The sequence below is a fragment of the Ixodes scapularis genome, unplaced genomic scaffold (genome assembly GCF_016920785.2).
Source record: "Ixodes scapularis isolate PalLabHiFi unplaced genomic scaffold, ASM1692078v2 PGA_scaffold7__128_contigs__length_106722199, whole genome shotgun sequence".
Lineage (NCBI taxonomy): Eukaryota > Metazoa > Arthropoda > Arachnida > Ixodida > Ixodidae > Ixodes > Ixodes scapularis.
Window position 1 is genome coordinate 105,396,001 of NW_024609882.1, and position 27,701 is coordinate 105,423,701.

Consider the following 27,701-nt stretch of genomic DNA (forward strand, 5'->3'; position numbering starts at 1 on the left):
AATTCGTTAATTAACCTTTTAATTAGAAAAGAAAACGGCATCTTGTATTTAGAAAGTTGTTGGCCATAATCGCAACCCACCAAATCGTCCATTCTTAAAAAGATGTAACGCGCGTACGGTGTCCTCCTAATTTGGGCGCGAAAATATAGTTCTGATTTTATGTAGGCTCCATCTCCGCGTGGCACAGCCTAACGCCATGACGCTAAAGCGACAAATCATACGCATCGCTGTGACAACGCCACTGTAGAAGGGGCGAGGAGTGCGGTGGCCGAAAAGATTGCGGTAACACGATTCGCGTCCAAATTAGGCTTTTTAGGACGCCGTGAGCCACTTCACGTCCACATCTCTTTGAAAATGAATGATTTGGTGTTTTTGATGACTATAGATAAGGCACAAACCGCAATTGCGTAACTCTGACGTCTTTTTTAGAAAAATGTCTAGTCGTTAAAAAAAATCGCCCTGTATAAGCACGATTGTAAGGCAGTTCTTTACGTCCGGCGACATCATTACGGCATGGAAGGAGACGTTGACCACAGATCATACTCTGTGTATGATCTGTGGTCACTGTTTTTTTTTTCGTACGAGAATGAGCAAACATTTGATACCAAATAAAATAGATTTAGCATTCACCAAATTCGGCTTGTTTACTTGATTCAAATCGATATTTGATTTGATTACACTTATTTTGTACCCACACACGCCTACTTTATTCCCTAATGAGTTACAAGTAATAATTACATTGTTTTTTGTATTTTTTTTTGTCGTGCGAGGTCATCACAATTTATTATCAACAATCCGAGCTATGCGATTACGCGGAGGAGGCGCATTTGAAGATATTCAAAATTGTTCTGAATACACAAACAACTTCAAACGTCTTGCTGTTTGGGTCGTTTCCTACACTCAGGACCAATAATAAAGTCAACACCTTATAGAGGAGACTATTTCTATCAACTCAACGCGCAAACACGATGTGAAGCGTGTCTGCGTACGTTGGAAAAGAGATACTGGCGAGCAAACCATAGCGTCGAATGTCCATGCATCAAAATGTCCGTGCACCGAAATATCCGCTCACCGGAAAGTCCAAAACCGAAAAGTCTTTGCAGCAAAAAGTCCGTACACTGAAATGTCTGTGCACCAAAAAGTCCGCACCGAAATGCCCTACAGCAAAACGCTCTACACCGAAAAGTGCTAGACCCACTGCGGATGGGATTCTCTGTCACCTCTGCCGGTTTACGAACCATGATGATTCAGAACCACTGGTCTATGGAGCGCCATCCCTGATATACAGAAAACACCGCTCGTATTTCCCGTTGTCGCCATGAATCCGCCTAAACAACAAAAGATGCCAAATCAGATATTTATATTAAAATTGATACTTCAACGACTACTTCTTTGAGCAGAACAAGGCATTTGTGCTCTCACAACAGCAAAGAATTGTCTTCCAAACCAATGCTAAAAAAAGAGCCAATGCAACTCGTTGGGAAGAGCAAGTGCCAAGCTCGCTCAAAACAGCTACTCGGTTGGTTCAGGTCCTTGTCGCAGGTGTGCCGGCTGGCTTCTGGATAATCTTTTCAAATCCTTGAAGCTTTCATTTCCTCCACCCCAAACTTGTAAAAAAAAAGAACGCAGCCGGTAAAAAAAGAAAAATCGGAAAATGGCGAGGAGGAAATGAGAGGCGATTTCCTCCTTTCACAGTGGCGAGAAGGAAAGTGAGGGTCGGGTTCCTTCTCTCTGCTTGCGGGCCGGCCTTTAAGAAAATTCTAACAGAGGATGAAATAGAACAACTACTGAACCAGAGTGATGTACAGGGTGTCACAAAAAAAAAAAATTACACGGTCTTTTTTACCGCAAAAATAAACTAGGCATCGCCGAACGCTCATTTTCCGCCCAAAGGTAGCGCTAGAGGAGGTCACAACCAGATGCCAAAGTTTCAGCCCGATCCGATCATAGAGTTATTATAATGTACGCTAGAGGTTCAACTGGCGCTAGTGTGCTGCTGCAAATTGAAGCAGACAGCAACCAGTCCGAAATTGACTTCCGGTAATGCATTTCTATGGGAAAAAGCGAGTGCATTTTCTCGCTGCGCTCGATTATAAGAGCAAATATCACGAATATTTCGTACGTACTGGCACATTGGAACATTTCTCATTCACGCGGACGAAATAATTGGTCAGTTACGGCGTTTTCACTTGAAATTCGTGGTATAAAAAACGGTGCTAAAACCGCTTCGTACATGTATTTATGTACACTGTCGGACACTATTAGCGCGCATACGGCATCGGCGCTTTCCGCCATGGGGGATATACGTGTCAAACGAACGAAGGACATATGGAAAACCAAGAGAGACGGCAAGAACTAAGCAGTAACACAGGACAAGTAAATCTTTGTGCATGCAGGCGATCAAAATAAATTGAAAGCCACGTAATATAGTCCTATTTGCAATAAATAAGTACTGCTTTATTCTTTCTGCTCATGAATATGTGCGAAGATGCATGTTCTGGGCTCAAATCATCAACCGCACGCTCCAAATCTTTGCAAATAGGGAGAAGTCAGAGAATAGGTGCCCGATAGAAACTGCCCGACATAGGAAATAATAAAAAGGCGCACCTTTCGTAGTCCACGCACTTTATTTCTTACATTCAAATGTTTTAACCGTCGTAAAGAAGCACGAAGGAGCCATTTTCATAGAGTGACAGGGCGGGCATAATAGCAATATATAAGCGCCACTGCAATGCTAGCGAACCTTGAACACATTCTACATTCTTTTCGATCGTTAGTTTGCTTAGAATCGTCGCTCGTTTTTACATACCTGCCATGGAACATAGGTTTGGGCCTGAAATATAGCGAAGCTTAACATCGTTCGGTGGTAAAGAAAAATGGTGTAATTAAAGCAATTACACTTTTACAATATTAATAAATGTACATACTATCCGGTACAACCGAAATAATAAAAGTTATGTTATTTTCCGGCGAAGAGACAAATTTCACACGCGTTTTCTTATAGGAATGCACAGGAGCACCGCAAAAGTAGACTGGTTGCTGTCTGCTTCAATTTGGCTCCCGGAAGTCGCATAGACACTAGCGCCAGATGAACCTCTAGCGTACATTATAATAAATCTATGGATCCGATAACTTAATTAAAAGTTATAAGTGATTTTCTAAAAATTTCAGTGGAAAATGGCGGCCTGCCCCAAGTGTTAAGGTCTTCCGATATGGTGAGTTGCTTCTTGCGGCGTTTCTCTGGGGCTAGCAGGAAGATCGAACCCGTGTCGTCCACTCCACTGTAGGCTGTTCTAGTGGAGGTGTTGGCTAACATATATGGTTTCTTTTTGATGTTGCTCTGAGCCGCGGTGACGTGTCGGGACTCCGTGCAGAAGCGCAAAACGTCAATATGAGTCTTGGTCATGTCATTCCGGACGCACGTTGCCCGGTACCCTCCACGGCGTGGCTTGCCCTACAATGCCCATTTTGGGGATGATGGTGGCGTGCTTGTATGACCTCTATCCTGGCAGCTTGAGATGTCGCGTGTCAACCTTCTGCAGAACAATGACAATATGTGCGTTCTTCTATAGACGCTCCAACCTAAGTCTGATTTCCGCTCTTCTTATCTTTATCCCCCTGCAGTTCCATTTTAAGATCCTTGCGGGGTTCGAGATTCTTCTCTTGTTTACAGTAATTCTCACTACCACCCTCTATAGTTGAGTTGGGCCGTTTCGGTCGAACAGTCAACACACTTGATGACCTGGGTCACTATTGTTTTTACTTCGTGGATTTTGGCCTTGGTGGATTGACATCATGCTAATATTGCTTGGAAGATTCCCATTATGACGAGATTTTCCAGGGTGATCATGACCTGTTGTTTTCCGGTCGCTAGGCCAACACATAGGCAGTTTTTGGGTGCTTGTTTTTGTTCCTTGCCCTTCTGAGGCAGCTAAGGTCACTCATGTTCTTTGTCCTTTGCTGGTTGTTGTCTCCTGTTACACTTCTTGGGTGGTAATGTCTTATACATCTAGAGTGGAATTGCTCTTTTTGAACACAATCTCTTTATGGCTGGATATTTTCCGACGCAGTTCCTGCTCTTTTGTGGCCTGGTGCCCTCTTCATCTTCTTCGTGTTGCTGGGTACAGATCCCGTTGTAGCACTTCTCGCTGGGGAATATGTCAGTGCGGTGTTCGATGTGGCGGCATTTGAAGAATATGGTAGTGTTAGGGCGTTGCTCGTGCACACCGCATGTAAGCCTGCACAAGCGCGCTTGTATTGGCCTCGTTGTACCCTCAAAAGTTATCAGAACTGTGCTCCTATTAGGGACGATGATGTGAACGTTGAGTTTTTGTGGGTTCGTTAAAATTACATCGACTTAAAAAAAATCGAGCTTAAAATAAGCGATGTCCTTGCACTGAATTGGGTCTTGCGCGTTCACAGCAGACTTGTACGACACTCATTAAATGTAATCAAATGACTCATAATCGATTACATTTTGGAGAAATTTTGTATTGGTAGGATTGCTTTTATCATCTAGTAATCGAAGGAGTAAATTTATTACTTTTGAAAGTAATAAACTATTTATGACCGCTACTAATCCCCAGTTTCTTCGGATTTCTACTCTACGACGACTTAAACATGTAGTCATTATACCGAGCTAAACCTGCAGCGATAAGTTCACTTTATCGGTTTTAAACGCTGGAAACCGTAAAGAAATATAAATACATTGTTACCGAGCTCTAATAATAGAAACAGGCTCTTGTCTGGGCAGTTCACAAAGTAAATTGCTGGGTATCGGGCTCAGATGTTCAAGTTTGAGTTCTCTACAAACGCTTCTACTGGAAAGTCCCATGGTTAATATAGAATCTTTTTCTTTTTGTACTCTTCTATCCGAATCCGTCTCAAAGCATATTACACTCGTCTATTCAAAAGATAACTAAATCCTGATAGTGCAAATGCTAAGGTGTGAAAAGAACGCAGCTTTCTGCCAATGTGTGTTAAGCACTTGGTTTTCCACAAGAATACACTACTTTTGGCAGAAGTGGCGCCAATAGGAGAGAGAAGAAGCTTATTTGTACATATCTGGAAGAAAAAAAAAACACGTCGCAATGAGTACAAAAGGAATTTTTACGGAGATGAATCTAGGTCGCCGTAGCACAGTAGAGCTAACCGAATCTGCGTTCTTACATCAAAATAATATTTGCGCTCGCTGGTGCCTCACCCACGTAAAAAAATAATAATAATAAACCTCAATTTTAGCATTTGGGAAGGGTAGATAGAGACGATGAAGAGTCTTGTGTTTCTTCAACAATACGCACGTTTTCAAACCTGGAAGAAACTCGTCAATAAGCTTTGTGTAATATCTTGGAGCGGAGTTTGTACTTATATTCATATCTCTATTTAGTTTCATGCAGATATTTGTTTTCGAGGGGTGAGCTATATTATTTCACCCGATTTTCTCAATGTTATAAGGGATAATGGCGCAAATTTTTTAATGAGAGAAAAATATTTGAAAATGTAACAATTCGTTTTGGAAGTAATGTCTAATTACTGTTTCTCTGAAGTAATTACGTAATATAATTGAATAATTTTAAACGAAATTTAGTCGCTCGCCTACAAATCGGCAATCGGTACAGCTTTCCCCCTAGGGATCGCGATTCATAGTTTCGTAGATTGTTCCGACGGCAGATATTTTCGAGTTTTAAAAATGTATTTGAGATAATGAATGCAAGATAGTGATAAATAAAATTAAGATAGAGTAGCTAATTCTCCGTAGTGAATATGTATGCAAGATACCAAAGTACTACCAAACGTATTTTAAATACATCTCGAGCAAACTAATTAAGATAAGCACAAGTCTGCATTAGAGTCACGATTATAAATGATTCCGTTTCAGTTGTCGCTTTTACTTTCCCGGCGCTTTGCGGACCATCGTCACTCGATGGAATTATATGAATGCCGGTGCAGCGCGCTTCTTCGGGGGATGTTTGTCGTAGAAACGCGTGGTGGACGCACTGACAGAGCGGCCATTGCCGAGCGTTGCGGCTCATCCTCCTCGGAGAACTGGCGGTAACAGTGCGTCGTGTTCGGACTGCCGTGTTTGGTTCCTGCCGTGCTCCGCCCTCGCGTTTGACTTTCTCGAAGGCGCTGCTGTTACTCTTCTTTGAATTTTCTTCCCTAACCATCATCACTTAAACGTGAGAAGAATGCTGCACCACTGAATGTATTTTGAAGTGTATATATGAAATACATATAATTGCGGTCTGTGGACGTCTCCTCCTTCCATACATCTAGCGAATGTCCTGCCTCGCAGAAAGAATAAAGTGTGGCACAAGTGCGTTCCGTGCCTCCGCCATGGTGGCGTGACCGGCGACGCAAATGTTCGTTGCATCATTGCATCAGAAAAAAGAAACCAAGAAAGGCTTTCAAATTTAGTGTTTCACTGAACCACCGTAAAATATTGTACGTACTTTTTATATTGCTAAAATGACTCGATATGTCCTTTTACGAGTATGCCCCGCTAGTTTCTAACAGGCTTGAGCTGAGCTAGTTGGTTCATAATTCACTTAAGGCCAACTGAACTCGAAAAAACGCTAGTTTCTAATTGAAACCATAATTTAGGTTTTTTCAAGAAAAACTATAATCATAAAAAAACAGTAATAAACTGGTTATATCAAACGTTGATAATTTTCACAAGTAGCCATTTTAGTAGGAATCAAAACGATATTCACTGTTTCCCTGTGAGAAGCGTACGTGTTGCAAGAACGATTTGACACGCGTTTCTAGAATAGTCCTGTACGCTCTTTTATTACTGTCATTTCTCTGGCAGGCAACGGGAGCGCTGTACCATGTGGTAGCTTTTGTACCGTCAGCCGCCAGCTCCTTTGAACAGACTCGAGGTGTTGTAGTATATAGTTTAAAGAGTCTCATCCTATCCCGTGTACATACCGTGGACATTTCACCCCTGAAGCCTCTGAAGCATGGTGTACCAATGCCAAAGCCTTGAGTAACATTTCTTCTGGTGAAAAAGTACACATGCATTGAAAAGGATATCATCAGCGACGATTTGTTGAACACCTTTTTGTGTAAACTGGTGTAGTTTAGAGCATCCACCTAATAAAAAAAAGTATATATCAATACAGTTGCAAAACACATTAGTACAGATGTGCCGAACACAAAAGCGAGAGGCCGGATCCGGCCCAAGACAACTTTTATATTCTTCTACCTATGGAGAACTAAAGCTCTTAGCCACACTTGAGAAGTCTAAACAATCTATGGTTTAGATTAGTGACCGCTTACCGTATCTATCTTGATCACATACAGATACGTGACGAAAGCACTAAAAGAGTGCATACACCATGCTTCTACGCAATTGGGGGGGGGGGGGGTCGAGGATTTTACTTTTTTATACTTAGATGTTCGGCGGTAGATAAATATTTGATTAGAAAACATTTGCATCTTCAGCACTAATGTTAGAAACCATTCATACAAAACGGTTATTTTTTTTTTCCTAGGTGAGATACCGCAGCCCATAGCGTCTAGAAAAAGTTTAGTTCACAGCTGGTTGAGCATATGTAAATGTAAAAAAATGGCCACTATATTTGAATTTATTACTTGAACCATAGTAAACTGATTTGCATCAAATGAGAACGCAACAGACGCTCGTGTTAAATATCTGTATTCTTGCACCGGCCCCCTGCACTTTTTCAAAAAGTCGCCGCGTCGCTCTATCCTTCATTATTTTTCCTTCTTGAGACGACATCAAGATTGCCCAAGATGGTGCGAGAGTAGGCCGTGTGGACTGTTTCATATTGAGCCCCGACATTTTCCTAAACTATGCTTCATTGAACGCTATTTCATTGAAACATATTACAAAATGTCAGTTCAACAAATTCGTCTTGAAGCACAACACCTTTCTGGCACTTTAAAAATACAAGGGGTTGCAGTTACGTTGTAAGAAGTGTCTTGCAAAAGACTATGTCAGACGCACGTGCCCGTAGAGGCCAATATGGCCATGCCAGGCTCACTCTCCCCGTGTAGTCCGAGATGGCCACGGGGGCAAAAACGAGATAGCAAAAAAGGACGACGACGGACCAAAATGAACATTTACGTTTGGATTGCGATCGGTTAGTAAAGGTTCCATCCTAACAAGTAGGGCTTGTCCGAGATTGAGGATAGACAACGTGCAAGTAGCGAATGAATTCATAGTCCACCTTCTAAGAGAAACCTACAGATCCACGATGTAGCGGGAACAAGCTTCTACTCAAGTGCGCCTACTCGTTCTGACAACTGCAGTGCCTCCGCCAACGAACCCGAGGTAACCATGGCTGCAATCCACCCGTCTGGTGGACCTCTGTAAAGAATTGCTGCGCAGTTGCCGAAATTTACAGGCTTCAGTGATCGAAAGTTGCCCAAAGCATCCATCAAAATGCTCGAAAACCTTGGCTTAATTACGGGAGTCGCCACTGAATACTGCCAAAGGCAGATCATTCCGGCTGCATGGCAAGAGGACGCCATATTATGGTTGCGTTTTATTGGAAAATTCGGAAGTTGACATGAATTCGCGGCTGCAATTCATGCCGAGTTTGCGCCAATCGTTGCCAAACGACGTCTAAAAGCTGAGTTTACCCCACCACACCCAGCGCCCCCGAAAAGAGCCTCACGAAATTCATTTACAATTATCGCCAAACGTTTCTAGAAAAAAGGGGAAGAGGTCCCCGACTACAAAAACATGAAAGCCGTTTACAACTCCCTGTAATGTCGAATTAGACGTTCAGCTCTTGAGGAGGAGAAGAATAGGGTACTGAGGGTCACGTGTTCTCGGGGGGGGGGGGGGGGAGCTCACGTGACCTGTGGGAGGGGTCACGCGACCTTTGGTGGTCATGCAATCTTAACCGAAACTCTCGGCTGTACTTCCCTTCCCGATGATCAACAAGATACAGGAGACAGTCCAACCATTCGTTGCAAGTTGCACTGTGTCAATTCCAAAAAATAAGTGATAACTGACGGTTGACTTCAAGACTTGCGGGAACAAGAACGTGTGCGTCATAGCACCTGTCAGTGGGCCAGTGCGCCTGTTCTGGTGGCCACAAAGTCCGAAGGCTTTCATCAGGCAATAGGCTAATCGGCAGCTCAACTCACGCACCAGCATACCTGTGTGTCCGTGGCCCCGAACCGACTTGCTGCTGGCACAACTCGGGGGAGCAGAGCCGTTCATTACCTTTGAACTTTCGCAGGCTTTTTGCCAATTACTACATGCGAGAAGGTTGCAACTCGAAGACGGCATTCATATACCAGCAGGGCACCTTCGAGTTTACAAGGATGCCGTTTGGTGTCGCAGGGGGTCCATCTTCCTTTAAGACGCTAATGAATAAAGTCTTGATTGGAATGAACCACCAATTTGCTATGGCATTTATGGGCGATGTCCTTGTGCATTCAAAGACGTTGGGCAGCAATGTCGCACATGTCCGAGATGCCCTAGATCGCATCAGATCAACAGGACATCAACCCCGACAAGGTTCAGGTGTGCTGCCAGTCGCTCAACTTGTTGAACCATGTAATAAGCCTTCGAGAATGTAGGCCGAACGACGGGAAGGTGGTTGGCGGTACTTAACTGCCCTTGACCCCCCACAATCAGGCAGCTGGACGTCTTTCTGTGATTGGCTGTCTATTACCGGATTAATGAAAAAACAGTTAGGGCGCAGGCGAGCTGGTGTAAGTTTACCATTTCTTTAGACCACCTGAGACGTCGTCGTGTTTCTTCCACCCAGTCTCAGGTGGTCTAAAAAAATGGTATTACCGGAACTCTATAAGACTTTTTTTTTACTTCCCTGCCCCCTTTCCGATCTTTTGGGAGAAGATCAAATGTGGATATGGAATCACCAGCAAGAGCCAGCTTTCACCCTGCTGACGGAAGCACTGGCTCACGACGCGGCGATGAGTTTGCAGGGCATGAATCAGCCCTTTGTGATGGAAATAAATATCATCCGAGTGGGCATAGCTGCAGTGCTTTTACAGGAAGGTCCCAGTCAGCTGCAACAGGTGTCCTTCACCTGAAGGGTACTTAGGGAAACTGAGCGACGTTACACCGTCGAGGAGCAGGAGTCTCTCGCAGTGGTCTCGGCAGCGGACAAGTTCAGACATTACTTCCAGTTTACCGAGTTTGAAATTCACTACGATCACTTCTGACTGTCCTCGTTCAGCTCCGACCAGGCCTAAACAAGAGTCCAGCGTTGGGTGCTTCGACTCTAGGGCTTTGCAAAATAAGGCACTGGAGAGGTGTTGCAAAAAACCAAAACAGACGCCCTCAATAGGGCACCTCTCCAGCAACGTGGAATACCTGATCAGAGCCTGCCAAAGTCTTTGTTCCCTATCTCTACACTGGAGTCCGAGCCTCATAACCTTTGAGGCAGCTGCAGAAGTGTATTGTATCGACGATGTCACCTGCTTCAACAACAGAGCGATATTGACTGAGGAGCCAAAACTGGACACCTTTCTGTTGAGGTTCCTCAGAGCGAAACAAAGCATGAAGCTTCCTGATGATGACCCTGGCCGACGCCTGCTGGCAGACTCGTCGAAAAAAAACAAAATAAAGTCCAAAACTTTGCTTGTTCAACTTCGCGGGGAATGAAAGGTGCCTTGGCTGGCTGCCTACCCACCTCCTACAAATGACACTCAAGATATCCCTACACGCGCTCACGCAGTTTTTTTTTCTTTGTTTTTAAACTAAAACCCGTCTTGACCCGTTTTTTCTGGTTGGGAATGAGAGCTGACTTGACTAGGCATGTTCTTTGGTCTCAAGTGTGCCAACGCATTAAAAGCCCAGCGCCAGAAGACCGAAGAACCGATGAGCAGCCAATGGGCGCGTTAAGTGATGGAGGAGTTAAGAGGTGATATTTTAGGGCCCCTGCGCTCCATAACTAGATGCAGCAAGATCCTTTTGTTGATAAGGGACAAATTATTTGGGTAATAAGGAAGCCTGCAACAATACTCCAAAGCGACCGTGTCCTTTTTGATGCACACATCTTTAGCGATTTGAACAAGGGCATTACAGCAAAGTTCGTTCCACGGCGCACAGGGCCCTTCCATGTGGTTCAATTCCTGGGTGCTAAAGACGTTGTGCTTAAAGACCCAGTTACTTGGCGAAACCGGCACGTAGCTCAGGCGGACTAGGTGACACCATACCACGAGCCAGTTCGAAATCTACTCCTCCATGAATCACGTTTCAAGAAAGGGAGACCTGTGAGGAGTGTCTGGCAAAAGACTATGCCTGGAGCACGTGTCCAGTAGAGGCTGAGACGGCCATGAGGGGACGAACGAGGCCAGCAATAAGAACGTCGACGGAACAAAAAGGGCAGTTAGGCTTATATTGCGACCTCGTAGTAAAATTTAAATTCGAAACTTCTTGCGTGAGGCTTTAAATGGCAATAAAATTAATTGGTTGCAAATAAAATATTTTTATCTTTATTATATTCATGTGAAACGTTTTATCTCTACGTGTTGGGCATTTTCTGAAACCTAAGAAAAAACATAGCCGCCCGGCTCGACTCTCATTGGTTCACAGGTAAGATAGGTGCTTTACGCTGGTTAACGTGGAAGTCATGGGACCAGACGGGAATTTAGCATAGAATGCTCTAGAATATTGACAGGTTTATTTTCTCGAGTAGCGGTAGCATCGCTTCATTAAAGGAAGAGCTCACAAGTGGGCATATTTTACGTGTTAAACTATTCGATCAAAAGCGCCTTGAACGTAGCCTGCGCTGGAAAGCCAAAATATCGCGGTTGTTTCTGATGCACGAATATTTCTTGTATACACCACAAAATTGCTTATAAATTTGCCGTAATTAGTTGTTTCTTTGTATGCCGCACTATATTTTATTTCACTTTAAGTGTGGACGCAGCCGACGCTACGAGGTGCAGAGGCCGACAACATAGCGTCAAAAGTATACTAACTTGCTCTTTGTCTTCTGTACGTGTCTTATGATTGCTCAACTAATCTCATGTACAGGAAAGCCCCACTGAATTGCGTTTTCACAATAACTTGTCCCATCAAATCAAAGTGTCGGCTGAGTCCGGACTCAAGTTGAAACGAAGTATAGATGAGCACATTCTATCCCACTTAGCAAAAAACGGCAGACTATTGGAAACTTCACCTAGGTGACAATAATCAGGTAGGACAATTTTGATAATCTGCCGAACAATCTCAAAGTCAAATTTGGGGGTTTAACGTGCCAAACGAACAACGGGCATCTGGCACGCCCCAGCGGAGAACTGAGGATTAATTTCAACCACCTGGGGATCTTTTGACGTGCAACCGAAAGCTCGGTTACACGGCGCCTTCTCCGCAATAAGCCTCCGTCAGATTGCGGGCACCTCGGCCGGGATTCGAACCCGCCACATGGGGATCCGTAGGCCGACGCTCTCGCCTCGGGGCCAGCGAGGTGGCTCCGAACAATCTCAAATATTTTCTAGATTTGATTGAAGAAAATACTATGGGGGAATGTTGAAATCGAGGTTTTGCACAAATGTTGGTCAATATTTGTGTAGATTTGTTTAGACCACGTTTTTTTTTCCATTTTAAAGCCTACTATTAGAACTGGCTGACAATCATATGACGACTAAAATGCCTGAGTTCTGCACGACTCCTTTTTTTGCTAGATTCCTTGAGTAGACGATTTTTTATTCAAGTTCTCTCTATGAAAAGTAGCAGTTTCATTTTCCACAATATTAATCATATTGCTCAAGTAAGCAACGGTCTCCATCGGGTGCGTCAATATCACTTATATTAAGAAAGGTACTTAGGTAGCTTGAGTGGCTTAACAAGTTGTATTACAAAAAAAAAAAAAAAATTAAGCATACCCGATGTAACTTCAGCATTTCGTATAAGCTATGCGAATATCAAGCAACTCTATATCACCTAGAGTTTGTAGCAATTATATGAGAAATCAAGATTAGTTCTGTAATAAGCCTGGCAAAAAAAAACACACACACACACACACAAAATTTTTTTTATCCACTTGATAAGTGTAACATTTTCGTGACATGTCTGTGAAAGAGCTCAATTTTGACAGAAAGTGCCAGCTAAGTTGGTTACCTAGAATTGTTTTTTTTTACCTTCGTGAAACTTCATTACGCGCCTTTGCTTAAAGAGAATTGCAGAATACTAATAAATGGAGCTACACAAGTTCACAAAGTCTAGAGAATCATGAAAACATCATATTTTTGTTTATTTTCGGTGGCGGTTATGTGCCAGAATTGATCCGTCGCGTAAGTGGTTGTTGAAACGGACAGCCAGCCGCTACTTGCGGCATCTTTTAATAGCCTAACCCATTCGCCACCTACATTCAAAGGATTTCTGTGGACTCAATCAATTCCACACTGTCCTGCAGCTTGTTCAAGGCACATAAGACCCTTTTTCCCTAAGCACTGCTTCAGAAATATCTTTCCAGTAACGTCTACTAAGCAGGCGAAGAGTGTAACGTTGCCGTTCTTTCTACAAACGGTCTCAAAACATGTCACCTAAGGAAATATATAAAAGAGAACAGAAGGGCAGAATACAAGCTGTGAGAAGTGCTTGAATATCAAGAAACTAACGACAACGCTGATGAAGGTCGTGCCCCTATGAGCCAAGGTGATCATGCACTAAGAAATCAAATAGACATCTTAATTGCTACAAACCAAGATAAGCGAGAAAGAGCGTGCTCCGACGTCCGTGTAAGGGGCACATGTTGATTAACAATAAATATAAAGCCACAGCACAGCTTCTGATAGCTTGGTTTGAGTTGATAGCAGGTAGTCAGGATAAAAAAAAAAGATGTGCTGCATGACAGTGCGTAAAAAACATTCCAAACGTCTTAAAAAAAAAAAAAAAAGAAACTATGTTTTCATTTGGGGGCACAAATCTGTTTGGACCCGTGCGGGTATGCATCTATGACGTATCTGTTTCTTTATTATGCATACTCAAAGAATTCAGATGAAAACGAAACATTAAACTAACGCATTCTAATAATTAAAAACAATTATAATATTCCCTGCCCAACATTCCTGTCACTATGTCTAAGAAGAACGACGCCAGTTTGCTTCACGTATCGTATAAATAATGCATGTAAATGTGACCCTGTTCGCGTGGCTTTCAGCAATAGTTATTAGAAGGTTTGAAAGTCTTGCTACCAAAGGAGCTTGGGTTGTTTAGTGGCTGTTAGAACACACTAAGTACATAAAGGAATGTTCTTAAAAAGGCTTGTTCTATTACCGGACTGAGCAGTTACAAAATGACTGGGAAGGAGACTCCGGTTACGACAGCCAGATATTGAGACACTTCTGGTTTCTGAAATGAGCATGCCGTAATACTTTCACGGCGATAGAATATCTAATTATAAATACACAGCTAACCCGTGGATAGAGTACGAAGCGCAAGTTAAAATATCTTGTTAACGTAGCAGCTTGGGCGAATTGGTTGCTCATATTAACACATTAAGGACGATGCCTTATAATGATAGGCTCCGTGAACACGAAAGCAATAGCACCACCGCTAACTCTGGCCACCTGGGCATACACTGCCGTGATTGTGGGTGCGAGGTCCACCTGCCATCTTGTACAAATTTAGGTAGGAAGAGTAATCGATTAACTAGAGAAATTATTGAAGCCGAACACATCGCCAGGAATTATGAAAACTGTATCAGTACGCCACTTTTAAACCTGGCAGAAAAAACAATGTTTAGGTGTCTAGGAGATTGGTGCGCGTGATTTGGGAAATTCGTTAGTGCAAGAGGTAGAAGAAGACAAAGTATTCAAAACGAGTTGTCAGTCAGCGTGGTTCGTTTGAATTTTTGCTTTCTTTTTCGTGCCCAAGGAGTGAGTGTGCGTTTGGAATAGTGCGCTGTAGTGTGTGTTGATATGAGCAAGTTAAAAATTATGTGAGACCCTGTTCCTGCCATGTATGCACGAAAGATGGAAGCTCAATTTGAAGAAAACGACAGCATGCCCTTAAAGATCACGTAAGTGTATCAACCTTGGGGGACGGCAGTGAGGGGAACAGAAGACGACGGAATGTCAGGCAACTTTCAACCCATACATTCTACAAAGCTACCCAAATAATATAACGAAACACCAACCCATATACAAGAAAACTGGATACTCCGCGTGACAGAGGTCAACATGGATCCGACGCCCCGTGTTCTTTGTTTTTCCGAAGTACAAGAGTTAAAGGGATACTAAACCAAAAAGTGTAATACCCATAATAAGTGGCGCACGTTCTTTCGACGAGCCAGCAGCCGCCAATGTGCGCGAGCACACGCAACAATATTAACGTCATAGTATTCCATTCGCACTTAAAGGGGCAATGCAGCGATTTTCGTACTTTGCGCAAATACCGTTCAGGACGAATCCCTGACGCCAATGAACTATGCAACACGCGATCGTTTTCACCACGCGCAGGATCAGTCGCAGTAAAAATTAAAGAAAAACGAGCAGCGTTCACCTCCTCAACTCCCAGCCAGAACAAGCGGCCGCCTGATCTAGAGCCGATTATATGCCGCGAATGTTAACGGTAGCCACGCGCTGGGGTTGGCAAGCCACTGGAGACGCGCTCAGTTCTAGACATTGTATGCCTCGGCTATTGTCGTCATCGCAGGGATTGGACAGGGGCCACTACCCGAATGGTTCTCCAGCTATCAATTATGACAAGCCCAAATCGAGTGCTCATGCATTGCTCGGGTCCAATCTATGAGTCGCTTTCAAACATCGTCCCTGGAGGATGCTGCTACCACCAGGGTACGTCATCAAAATTTGCGTAGGAGAGATTGAAAGAAAACGCTCGCTTTTCTCCTTGAAATTACACCGCAACAAAGAGGTTTCTTGGTCAACGGCGTTGCGTGCGAGTGTACTTGGGTCCGACTCGTGCCAGTAAGCTCATAGAAAAAGAAAAACGCTCAAAACGAATATCGTTGCACCGCCCCTTTAAGATGACAGTGAAAGGTATGGGCTTTGGGCCAAAGGAGAATAAAGACGGGATTTTCATCTCCACAAGTGAAAGCTACGCGCTTACTAGACCAATTAATCGCTTTCCTTTTACACCAGACCCCAATGTGTAGATAAAAAGCCTGTCTTTATTCTCTTTTTCCCTGGAGCCAACACATTTCGCTGTCATCTTAAGTGTAAACGGGGTAGCATGACATCAATTTCTTTGCGTGTGCTCGAGCACACCGGCGGCTGCTGGCTCGGGGAAAGATCGTGAACCACTTATCATAGACACTGAAATGTTTTTTTCAGCATCCCTTTAGGATGTGTCCGGACGACTAGGCTAGATTATGTGTTAAACAGGATCTTTGAGTGTTTCTTTTTTTATCCTTTCTTCGGTGATCTTATTGGTACTGGCTTGAACGAATGTGTCACTACTTAGTATTTTCTTTTTTCAAGAGAGTCATAGATGTATCAAATGTAGGCTAGTAGTAATCTTAAACCGAGCTTACAAAAGCACCCTTAGAGTAAACCAGGATCACTCTTAAAGGGATTGTCCGGTGAAATTTTGTATTCAAGAAAACAATTGAATATTGTTGTTATTGCCTTGAGACGCATCGTACGTGCAATATCTGAACTTTATACACCCCTCTGCATGAGTTATTGAATTTATACAGCTCCGATCGCATTCTAGCGTAAACGCTGCTTTCGGTGGCAACATTGGAGCTCTGACGTCACACAAGACAGTGCGAGCATTCCTGTCTCGTAGTTTACCTGCGAGTAAACGCCTCAGCGTGCTTCGTATTTGTTGTTGTGCTCGACTTGTTTCGTGGTTGGGTGAGATTTTCGTTGCGCGGTTGGGTGCCACAAGCACCGGGCAGCATATGCAAGCCAAGACATGACGTTCTACACTTTTCCGCGAGACTTGCAGTGACGAGTAAAATGGATCGTCGCCGTGGCGTGGGGACTGGGTTTCCGTCAAGATAGATATCCCGCTTATGCAGCAATCATCTCACAGAAGACAGCTACGAACGAGCTGAGCTCTAAGCGGAGAGAAGGCTCGTAAGCTGAGGTGTGATGGTGTGCCAACGATATTAAACTACGTTCATCCACTCCTCGTCCAAATTGGATCAATCAATTTGATTATGCAGCGAAACCGAAACCAAAAGGGAGACCATCTGGAAACGATACCAGAGGTTGTATTTATCACGTGTGCAGCCCGATTCTGTTTGACCCGCGTGTGAAAATGGAGCGTGGCTACGATTCACCAAGCTCGTCCAAGTCAAGTGACGACATGCATTTGAACGATTCGCCGTTTGCCATTGACCCGCGGACATCGCCTCTGAGGGAACGACCCGCAGCCTCATCACCGATCCAGTAAATCCGCTGAAATGTGTACCCAGATTCCGCTTCGTGTACCTAAGTGCCGCTTCAGAGGCGAAATCTGTATCCTTTGCTTTGCAAGCGCTCCTAGTTCGATCGGTGGCCGTCGCAGTTGTGTTTGCGCGAAACGGCATACGTTTGCTCGAAGCTTATGACTGTTTTCGAGTAATATCGTGCTAAAAGGCGGGACTTTTTTGCACACGCTTGGGAACTGCATTAAAAGAACCGTATTTCAGTAGGGTACGGCCTAGGAGACTATATAATTCGAAACAAAATACAAGACATCCTTCGACGAACGTTTGTTATCTCGACCATCCGACAAACCTTTGCGTTTTGTGACGTAACGCAGCAGCTACGGATGTCAGCCATTGAAACTGGCAAAATTCGGAGTGCAGCTTCGTACATACGCTCATAAAAGGTTTAATTAATAGCGGGAGATCATATATCAGAATAAAAATTACGTTTTTCTACATGAAGCCTCCCTCGACGTAGCGAGCGCGAAGACTTAAGTACTTCCGGTTTCGACCTTACAATTCCTTTAAGCCAAATGTCATGTCAACTGTCTAAGGTTTAATCACGGAAGAAATTTGGGCTTTGATGGTATAAAATCAGTATTTCTTTATCGCCCACCTGAAACTTCTAACTGCGTTCATCATTAAAGCAATATGCAAAAAAATATGGTGTGGTTTAGCAGCTTATGATGACGTATCGGCTCCAACTTTTCGCGCATTTCATAACCATACTGGTTCTTGCAGTAGATTTTTTTGCTTCCTTGGGGACGAACTCATGAATAATCACATGAACAGTTTACATTTTCTTCTTTCACGTAAAAAATACAAATATGCTCACAGACTTTTCCATCTGAAATATACAATGGCACTCGACGCTGAGAGTTTTTATATAGTCTTATTTAAATCGAAATTTTTTGGTGATTTATTCTTTTGCTAAACATTTTGTAAAAGTAAATTTCAAGCAATAATTTCAACAGGATAACTGCTCTGCTGTAAAATATAGTTTTGCTTCATCCAAAATATTGAACATGGACTTAAATATTCTGAGGATTGGTTGATTGGTTGGTTGATTTGGTGTTTATGGCGCAAAAGCTACTAAGGCCATAGAGCGCCAAAAACGAGACTATTGCTGGAAAAGGTTTGGAGAGAAAAAAGAGGCTTTAGTAGCCAGTGATTAGATAAAAGATGGTAACGGGGTACCAAAAGGTAAAAGGGTGATGGGCATGATCTGTCGGTTAAGAAAGCTACAATCGGTGTAGAAGGCCGATACTTTCTAAAAATTTGAAAACATTAGTATGTGTCACAAGAGAATCATCACTTAAGAGCAGAGCTGGGTGTAGTGGGACTTGTTCTTGATACAGTTGCGAAAAATACAAAAGCCGTTCTTCATGATAAGCAGGACATTCAACTAGAATATGAAGAATGCTTAAGGCATTGCCACACTGCTCACAAGGGGGGGCGTCTTCTCCACGAAGGAGGTAGCCATGAGTCAGATGAGTGTGACCGATCCTGAGCCGGCAAAGGACAACCTCAAAAAAGTGTTCCTGGTGGCGTGCACTCTGCCATTCGCTCAAAAGAGGTTTGATCATGTGCAACTTGTTGCCGATTTCTTGGTCCCATTCAGCCTGCCATTTGCACTTAACGTGACACCTGAGAAGGCCTTTGTAGTCTGTATAAGGAATGCTGTGGAGGTCAACTGTTCGCTTTACACAAGTACTTGCTGCGCGATCTGCTGCCTCATTGCCCGGAATGCCCACGTGGCTGGGAATCCAGCAAAATACAATTTCGTATCCCTGTCTTGAGGCAGCAACAACCTTATTTCGCAGTTCAAGGAGTAGGAAGTGCTTGAGGGGTGTTAGTGAAGACAGTGCATGCAATGCACTGAGGGAGTCTGTGTATACGATGGAGCGAGAGAGCTTTTTATCAAGTATGAAGCCTATTGTAAGAAGAAGACCATAGAGCTCTGCTGTAAGAATAGAAGCAGAGGAATTGATTCGCCTAACAAGTTGAACTGTTGGGCCAATCATGGAACACCCAGCAGCAGATACCGTCTTTGTACCATCTGTGTAGAAGCTTACATATTCGGAGTACTGACTTTGCAGTGCTAAGAATTCTTGAAGAAACACACCATTTGGAGTATCAGCTTTCTTGTATCGCGTGAGTGAAAGGTCACACTTAATGACAGGGTGCTCCCAAGGTGCTCCCGCAACAGTAGACTGCACTACCGGGGTCCTCCAATCGAGTCCCATGTTCTCACTGGCACTTTTCAATCTCAAAGAGAAGGGAGGCACAATTGTGGCTTTGTTTTGAAACACCCTTTCAGAGCGCATGTCTTCCACAGCCATTCGCGCAGGGTGATCAGAGATGGACCTGACTCTCAGGGAATACATAAAGCCCAGTGAAAATCTTCTCTTCTCAAGAGACAGCTCGTTGGCCTCTGCATACAGACTTGGCACAGGAGACGTGCGAAAGGCACCCGTCGCCAATCGCAACCCAAGATGATGAATAGGGTCGAGCATTTTTAGAATGGAAAGCCTAGCGGAACCGTAAACAATACTGCCATAGTCCAGTCGTGATCGCACTATCGAACGATATATCCTCAAAAGGCACGTCCGGTCAGAGCCCCAGGATCGGTGGGACAGGACTTTAAGAATATTAAGTGATTTGTGAGCTTTTAATCTTAGATTTTTAATATGGGCACCAAAGGTTAGTTTGCTGTCAAATGTAAGACCCAGAAACTTGTGCTCAGGCTTCACAGAAACTGTGGAATTGTTTAGAGCAAGAACAGGTTCTGGAAGTAGTCCGCGTTTCCGAGAAAAGCACACACAAACTGTTTTATCTGAGGAAAACTGAAACCCATTTTGATTCGCCCAGGTTGATAGCTTATTGATAGTCAGCTGAACTCGTCGCTCACACAGTGACAGATTGCAAGACGACACAGAGATCTGAAGGTCGTCTACATAGAGTGAATACTGCACCGATGGGGGGATAGCCAATGCAAGGGAGTTCATTTTGACAATAAACAAAGTGACACTAAGAACGCCTCCCTGAGGAACACCATTTTCCTGGACAAACACTTTAGATAAAGCTGTTCCTATCTGAACACGAAAGGTGCGCCTGCTGAGGTAGCTCTCAATGGTACGAAGCATTCGACCACGGATACCCATATCATACAAGTCCCTCAGTGTACCAAAACGCCAGGCTGTATCGTAGGCTTTTTCGAGGTCAAAAAATACAGATAGGCAATGTTGTCTATGAACGAAGGCCTCACGCACGACTGTCTCCAGCCGTACTAAATGGTCAAGAGTGGACCGAGACGAACGATAGCCACACTGGTTCACATCTAGATGTTTGTTTACTTCAAGAAAATGCATCAGTCTTCTATTAATTATTCGTTCAAGAGTCTTTCCAAAGCAGCTAGTCAAAGCGATAGGCCTATAACTAGCTGCACAGGATGGATCCTTACCGGGCTTGAGTATGGGTATGATTGTTGCCATTCTCCAGTCCAATGGAAAGTAGCCCTCAAACCAAATACGATTAAAAAGGTATAAAACAATATCAACTGTGGAAGGATGGAGATGTTGAAGCATATAATAATGAATACCATCTGGACCAGGAGCCGATAGAGTTTTGGAGCACTATGTTCAGTTCGTGTAAAGTAAAGGGGGTATTATAAGCTTCGCGTTCACCACCGGATGTTTTCAGTACCATACTTTCAGCTTTCCTTTTATGTTGCAGAAAAGCAGGCGAGTAATGCTGCGAGCTGGAAATGAATTCAAAATGCTCGCCAAGGATGTTGCCCTGTTCTTCAAGATTGCTTGGGCATTTTCCATTCCTGGAAAGAAGTGGAATAGTGAAAGTATGATATGAGCCATTTATTTTATGAATCCTGTCCCACACTTCCTTGGAAGAAGTACTACTATTGATAGAGGACGCATATTTTTGCCAGCTCTCGCGTTTCGCTTTCCGACGAATGTACCTAGCACGAGCTTTCATTTTTCGGAAAGATATCAGGTTATCCCGAGTTGGATAACGTCTTAGAACACTCCAAGCTTTGTTTTGCTGTTTGCGACTCTCTTTACAGTCTTCATTCCACCATGGCTTCGGTCGTCTAGGGAGCTGTCCAGATGACCGAGGGATTGAGAGTGACGCTGCAGTGAGAATATGGGATGTTAAAAGATGGCTGAGCTCATCAATCGAAAGCTGATCGAGGCGAGAACAGGCCAGGAGTGACGACTGCTTAAAAAGGCTCCAGTCTGCTTTTTCAAACTTCCAGCGTGGATGGCGCGTAGGTGAAGACTGCGGAGTGTCGTTACATTTTAAGATAATGGGGAAGTGGTCACTTCCATGAGGATTCTGATCAACAGTCCATGAAAAATCGGGTAGCAGATTTGCACTGCCAATAGAAAGATCGATGCATGTAAATGACAAGGATGAAGGACTAAAATATGTAGGATGGCCAGTATTAAAAATGCATAATGACTGTGAAAATAATATGGATTCTATTATCTTTCCACGCGTATCTGTATGATCACTTCCCCAGAGGGTACTATGTGCGTTAAAATCACCGAGTAAAAGAAAGGGCTCTGGAAGCTGGCTTAAAAGAGAGTCGAGATCTTGTCGCTTCAGAGAAAGAGAAGGTGGAAAATACACTGAACACACAGTTATGGCTTTATGCAACAAGAGACGAGCAGCGATAGCTTCGAGTGGCGTCTGAAGCGGAACCTCTGAACACGGAATATGTTTTGGAAGCACCACCGCAACGCCGCCACAAGAAATGGACGTGCTAGGGCGGTCTTTACGAAACACACTGTAGCGTCTCAGAAAGTTAGTGTGAGATGTATTCAAGTGTGTCTCCTGCAAGCATAAGGCAGATGCCTTATACTCTTCTAAAAGGAACTCAACATCTGCAAGGTTAGTGAATAAGCCACGGCAGTTCCACTGAAGAATTACAGAGCCCATTTTAAAAGATAAAAAATTTCATAATTGAATTAGAGCAATTCTGCATGTGCTATGCACTAAGGAGGAACCACCGGCTTTTTTCCTTTCTGTTTTGATTTAGCAGTTTGCCATTCCATGTCCTCCTGATCCGAGGAAGGACCGGAGGAGTCAGCAATGTCAACAGCTCCCACTGCATCCTGAACCTTGGACGCAGGTTTGCCAGTTCCGACCTGGTCGGAGGCCTGAGCCACGAGTTTTCGGCCACGGCCAGACCCCGCCGAAGAAGGCTTCGACGTACTACGCCGGGACCCTCCCACATTTGTGCTTCCGTCTTTTGACGTTGATGGAGCAGCAGGTGGACCCTGTTGCTCCGTAACAAGGCGGGCCGCCTCCGAGGAATTGGAACGACGGCCTCGCTCCCCATCCTGAAAAGAACTACTGGCACGAGGCTGCCGGTCAGCCGGAGGTCGTGCCTGAATCAACTGGGGTGGCTGTGTGCTCCCAGCGTTACCCGGGGCACCCTGCTTCCCCGCAGGTTGTTTCGGGGCCTGAGAGGGGCCTGCTAAGTCCTCAAAAGAGAACTGAGTGGCCCTGGACTCCGTACGTGGTGCAGGGCCCCTGCGCACCGCGTCGGAGTAGGTACCTTTGGAAATGAAGTAAAACCTTTGTTTTGCTTCAGGGTACGATAAGTTCTTTTTGGCTCGTAAGGTAAGGATCTCTTTTTCTTGTCGCCACAGCGGGCAGGACCGAGAGTAAGCAGGGTGAGGACCCTTGCAGTTCGCGCAGGCAACGGAACCTTCACAGACGTCGGCCACATGGTCGTAGCTCGCACACTTTGCACACGTCTCCCTCCCCCGACAGCTGCGCGACCCGTGACCAAAACGCTGGCAACGGAAGCATCGCTGTGGGTTCGGGACGTATGGTCTGACACGGCAATTCAGGTAGCCAGCTTTGACGAGTGCAGGAAGCGTGTGACGTTCAAAAGTCAGGATAAGGTGTTTAGTTTTCACCTCTGCGCCGTCACGCCTCGTCATAATGCGTTTCAAGGCCACTACTCTAGATGCCCGCAGGCCTTCCAAGATCTCGTCTTCACTGCTGGTAAAATCGTCTTCTGAAATCACCCCTCGAATGGTGTTGAGGGTTCTGTGGGTGCTAACTGTTACCGGCACGTCACCTAGCGATGTCAATTTTAGAAGAGTAGTGCTCTGGGATTTTTTTGCAACTTCAACGAGCAGATCACCAGAATGCAGTTTCTTCGCTTTGTAATCACCACCTATCTGATTGTCAAGAACTTTCGCTACAAGGAACGGTGACATCTTTGAGAGAGGATTGTCAGGGACCTCGGAGTGGATCACCATAAATCTTGAAAAAGTTTCGTCTTCTTTATCTTTTACTATGACCATTCGTTCGGGACGATGCCTCTTAGCGGCACGTCCAGAACTGGGGGTTTTGGTTTGGGGGGCTGCCATAAGAGGCGAAGTTTTTTCGGAACCTGTGGTGTGCCGCCCACCACGGAGCCCAACATGGGAATGATAACGCACCATAACAAAAAGGGCTTTGCTGGAGACGTTATGCTATTAGCACTGCCCAGGAACTATAACCAGGTAAACTTAACGGAGCTTTACGTAAGTGTCACATTATAAAATTCTGCTGGGTTCCGAGTCATATGGGTATAAAGGGTAATGAGGAGGCAGACAGGCTCGCTGCATCTTCAGGTAACTTCTCTAAATATCAAGCAAGCTTGCCCTATCAGGATATCAAATCATTAATTAAGTCATCACTTTTAGTTTGTGGCAGACAGAGTGGGCCATGGAGACTAATAACAAGCTCCATGTAAGCAAACCAGTCCTTGGGTCTTGGGAGAGGTCCTCACTTAAGAACCGCTTTCACGAAGTTGTATTGTGCCGGCTTCGAATCGGGCACTCCTTCCTTACACACAGATATCTCCTTTGTGGGGAGGATCCACCAGTTTGTGAGCACTGTGGAGACAATCTTACTATTCTTCATATTTTGTGGATCTGCCCGGAATTCGACACTGAACGACGCGCTCATTTTCCTGAGTTTTTTAGATCTTGTATTCCATTTCATCCCGCTCTTTTGCTGGGAAAGCACCCTCTCGTTCCTCTTGATCGAGTTTTATCATATATTACTAGTACTGGCCTTATACACCAGATCTAATCCCAGTTGTTTCAGGATCATCTTTTTGTAATGAAGTAACTATAGGAGTTTCATCAGTTAATTTAGTCTGGCGCAGTATGACCTCCGTTGCTGTTGCGCCATAAAAACCGCAAACAACAACAACAACAGAACTATAACCATGTGTGGGTCTGGACAAGGGGTCTGTCGCCACCCAAGGTTAGCCCTTGCCGCCAAAAGAGTTGAAGAAGGAAAGAAGAGAAATGAGAAGAGTGAAAAGAAGGAGAAGACAAGGGTGAAAGAAGGGAGGGGATAGTAGAAGATGTGGCGACTAGACTGAATCATCCTGGCCGGGCCTTACCAGGACTCCCGTCTATGAGAAGCGGGGGCCGAAGTGGTGTATTGCCTCGCCCGGGGGGCCCCGAAGGGTCCAACCCTGCCCCGGGCTCGGCTCAACCACCAGGATGCCCTTTTCCCCAGACACGGGAAAGCCACGCACAGTCAGACGTGGGCGGGCGAACCCGCATGGCTCGGGGTCCGTGGAGACGCCACTCTCCAAACACCTGCTTTCACAGGTGCCCCCTGCGGGGAAATATTCTGAGGAATTACACTTAAACAGACGGCTAATGTAGTAGAGTACTAAGAGTTTATTAGGGCGAACTTCTGCTCAAAACAAAACCGGAGGTACAGGGGTCGGGGTCGTCGATGGCTGCGTGACTGCTGGGTAGAGCGCTGGCGAAAACTGCCCCTCTGCAGCCATACTGTTTATAAGAAATGGTAGCTACATCGCGTACCAACCACAAAATACTAGAATAATATTATGCATAAGCGGAACATAAAGGTAACACCCTAGTGAGTTTTTTTCCTGTATATTTCCAGAAACTAAGTAAATATTAATAAAAAAAGAACCACGGCTGCGATTCGAACTCGGCACTCCTGCGTGAAATTCGGGCACGCTAACCATTGACCTACTTTCGACTTTCCTACGTTGATTTAGCGTTTAAAATATTGAATAGGACTTCTACTCACAATTGAAACCTCGTAGATGTTCCCACTTCCTTCATATATGGTCGGTCCAGTCATTTTGCAATCTATGTATTTGTCGATTGAAACCCCTAGGTGTGTCCGAATTATAATTCCGTCAACGTGGAAAGAGCTGGAATTAAAAACAAAACTGTTAGTTTTATTGCAAAAAGTAGTCTACATTCCTCATTGTTAATGGCTACATTATGGAGAAGTATTTTAAAAAAATGAGACGAATAAACCATTTCGATAATAAATAAAAACTATGAATTCATGTTTAAAGCAAGAATATGTCTGCACTGCTTTCTACTATAGTATGCTCGGGAGGCAGAAATCGTGAGCTGCATATATCGCAATGTGGACAGAGCAGGTGTGCACAGGTTTCTACAAGAGAGTTGCGACCCCTAACCAAGCCATATTTCATGGATACCAGGCGTTGCAGCCAGCGTGAAATACGCACTGCTTCAGTCGTTTCTAATTAACATAGGATCGCAGGAGCTCCACGCTACACCATATGGGCGAGGTCCCTGTCATTGCTCACGTGTCTTACACTGGATATAGAGATTAACAGCCCAGTTTCATTTTCATTTGCTAAAATTTAGCCTTGTTCACCTTATCCTAAGTAAGACGAGCTTGATCTGCCAGCAGACCAAGAGCATCCTGATATACAAAGGAGAGAAAATGGCATATTATAGTGACTTCATAAATTATTAAAACTGGTGCATGTCGTTCCGTTGTGGTAACCACATCTTCAGGAAACGCAAAAGCATCGTAAGCTGAAATACTCAAAAAAACATTTCGCAGAGTTACTGTCGTTGTCTTTACACTGAATAGTCATAGTTTAATAAAATCTTCTAAAACGTCACACGGGTCGTATAAGCTGATAAAACAAACACAGGAGCGCTGGACGTGGGTAGGCTTTTGTATATCAAAAGTACGAAAACTACTCCGTCCTGACATCGAACAACGCGCTCGCGGGCTGACATTGTCGCGCTGGAATGAAGACCAGGAGACGGTAAGTCTGCACACCATGCAATACTCCTGCGCGCAAATGGCGCCGCTGATGTTATACTACTAAGGCTGACAGTCCTCGTGCTGATACACGAAAAAATACGTCTAAATTGCCTGTGTTTTGCGCTTTTTCGACAAAATTCGTAAGCGTCTTGCCAAGGGTTTCAATGTCTTTGCAGAAGCTGTCTGTTTCCTTTGGCGTCGGCGCTTTCGACTGCTGCCACCGCGCCTCTCCTGATCACCGCCCACGGTGTTCTTGCAGTTTCTTTTTTTTTTGAGAATCACTTTGTATGTACGGGCGTCGGCACTTTTGGATGTAGCAACCACGGCTTGTCTTGATCGCGGCCTACGGTCCGCATGCTGTTTCCTTTCAGGAATCGATCTTCTCTACTGGGTGTCGGCGGTTTCGCGCAAACAGCTTCGTCGATGCGCTTAGGACTTAGGTTGTCGCGTATGTTGTGTGCACTAAGGAAACAAAACCTCCTGGTTACGCCACGGAGACATTGTAAGAGTAGTGCGCGTCAACAGCGATGCCTCATTAAAAGCGTCCGAGACTTTCTCTCCTCCTAACTAAAGTTGGAAAGGGGACTTAACTAGCACACGCAAGGAGCAAAAGAGCACGGTTGGAAACGCGTACAGTTAAGTCCAGTTCAAACCAGTCAAGTTGGAGCAAAAGAGTGCCGCATGCACCACGAAAATGCATGCTAGCATAATTATAAGTAAAAGTGATGGTGAGCGACGGAACGACGCGTAGTTCACGTACTAATGCTGCATCACTGGTCGACCACTCTGCAATCACAAGGTACTGCGAAATGACTGAGTCGACAGCGAAGCTTAGAGTTCCCGACAACCCTAAAGTGTAGAAAGCGGAGCCTCAGGCATTACTGTTTGTTTATTGATAAGTTCAGAGACGCTTGCTCAATAAAACATGAAAATATAACGTCCGCTGCTGATCTGATTCGGGGTGCCAGTGAAATTTTGGCAAGTAGTTTACCGGACGCAGGTCTGTCTGAATTAGGGTGCCTTCAAGCGCACATGAAGGCACCCTAGTCTGAATGATTCGTGCAATTGCACGGGAACTTCGACGAGATTTTCATAAATTTACAATCAAGGGCATTTCTGGCCATCGTGTCTTGCAGGTCAATGAGCTGGCCTACAGCAGAGCCCGGAAAGCTTAGAATCATATCCTTGAAAACAGCACAAAACTGGTCGGCTTGGAAGAACACTACGACTCTGAGATGAGGAGGCGATAGAGTT

General features: G+C 44.5%; 1 protein-coding gene across 1 annotated transcript in view; it reads right to left on the bottom strand.

Moving 5' to 3' along the window:
* LOC120836949 overlaps positions 1-25,482 on the bottom strand; it is a 98,622-nt gene extending 73,140 nt beyond the window's left edge. Inside the window, exons 1-2 of the mRNA XM_040206063.2 lie at positions 25,440-25,482; positions 6,931-7,095 (exon numbers count right to left, since the gene is read on the bottom strand). Of these exons, the coding sequence (XP_040061997.2) occupies positions 6,931-7,038 (108 nt within the window). The 5' untranslated portion in view covers positions 7,039-7,095; positions 25,440-25,482. The remainder of the gene's footprint in view (positions 1-6,930; positions 7,096-25,439) is intronic.
* Between the last annotated feature and the right edge of the window lie 2,219 nt (positions 25,483-27,701).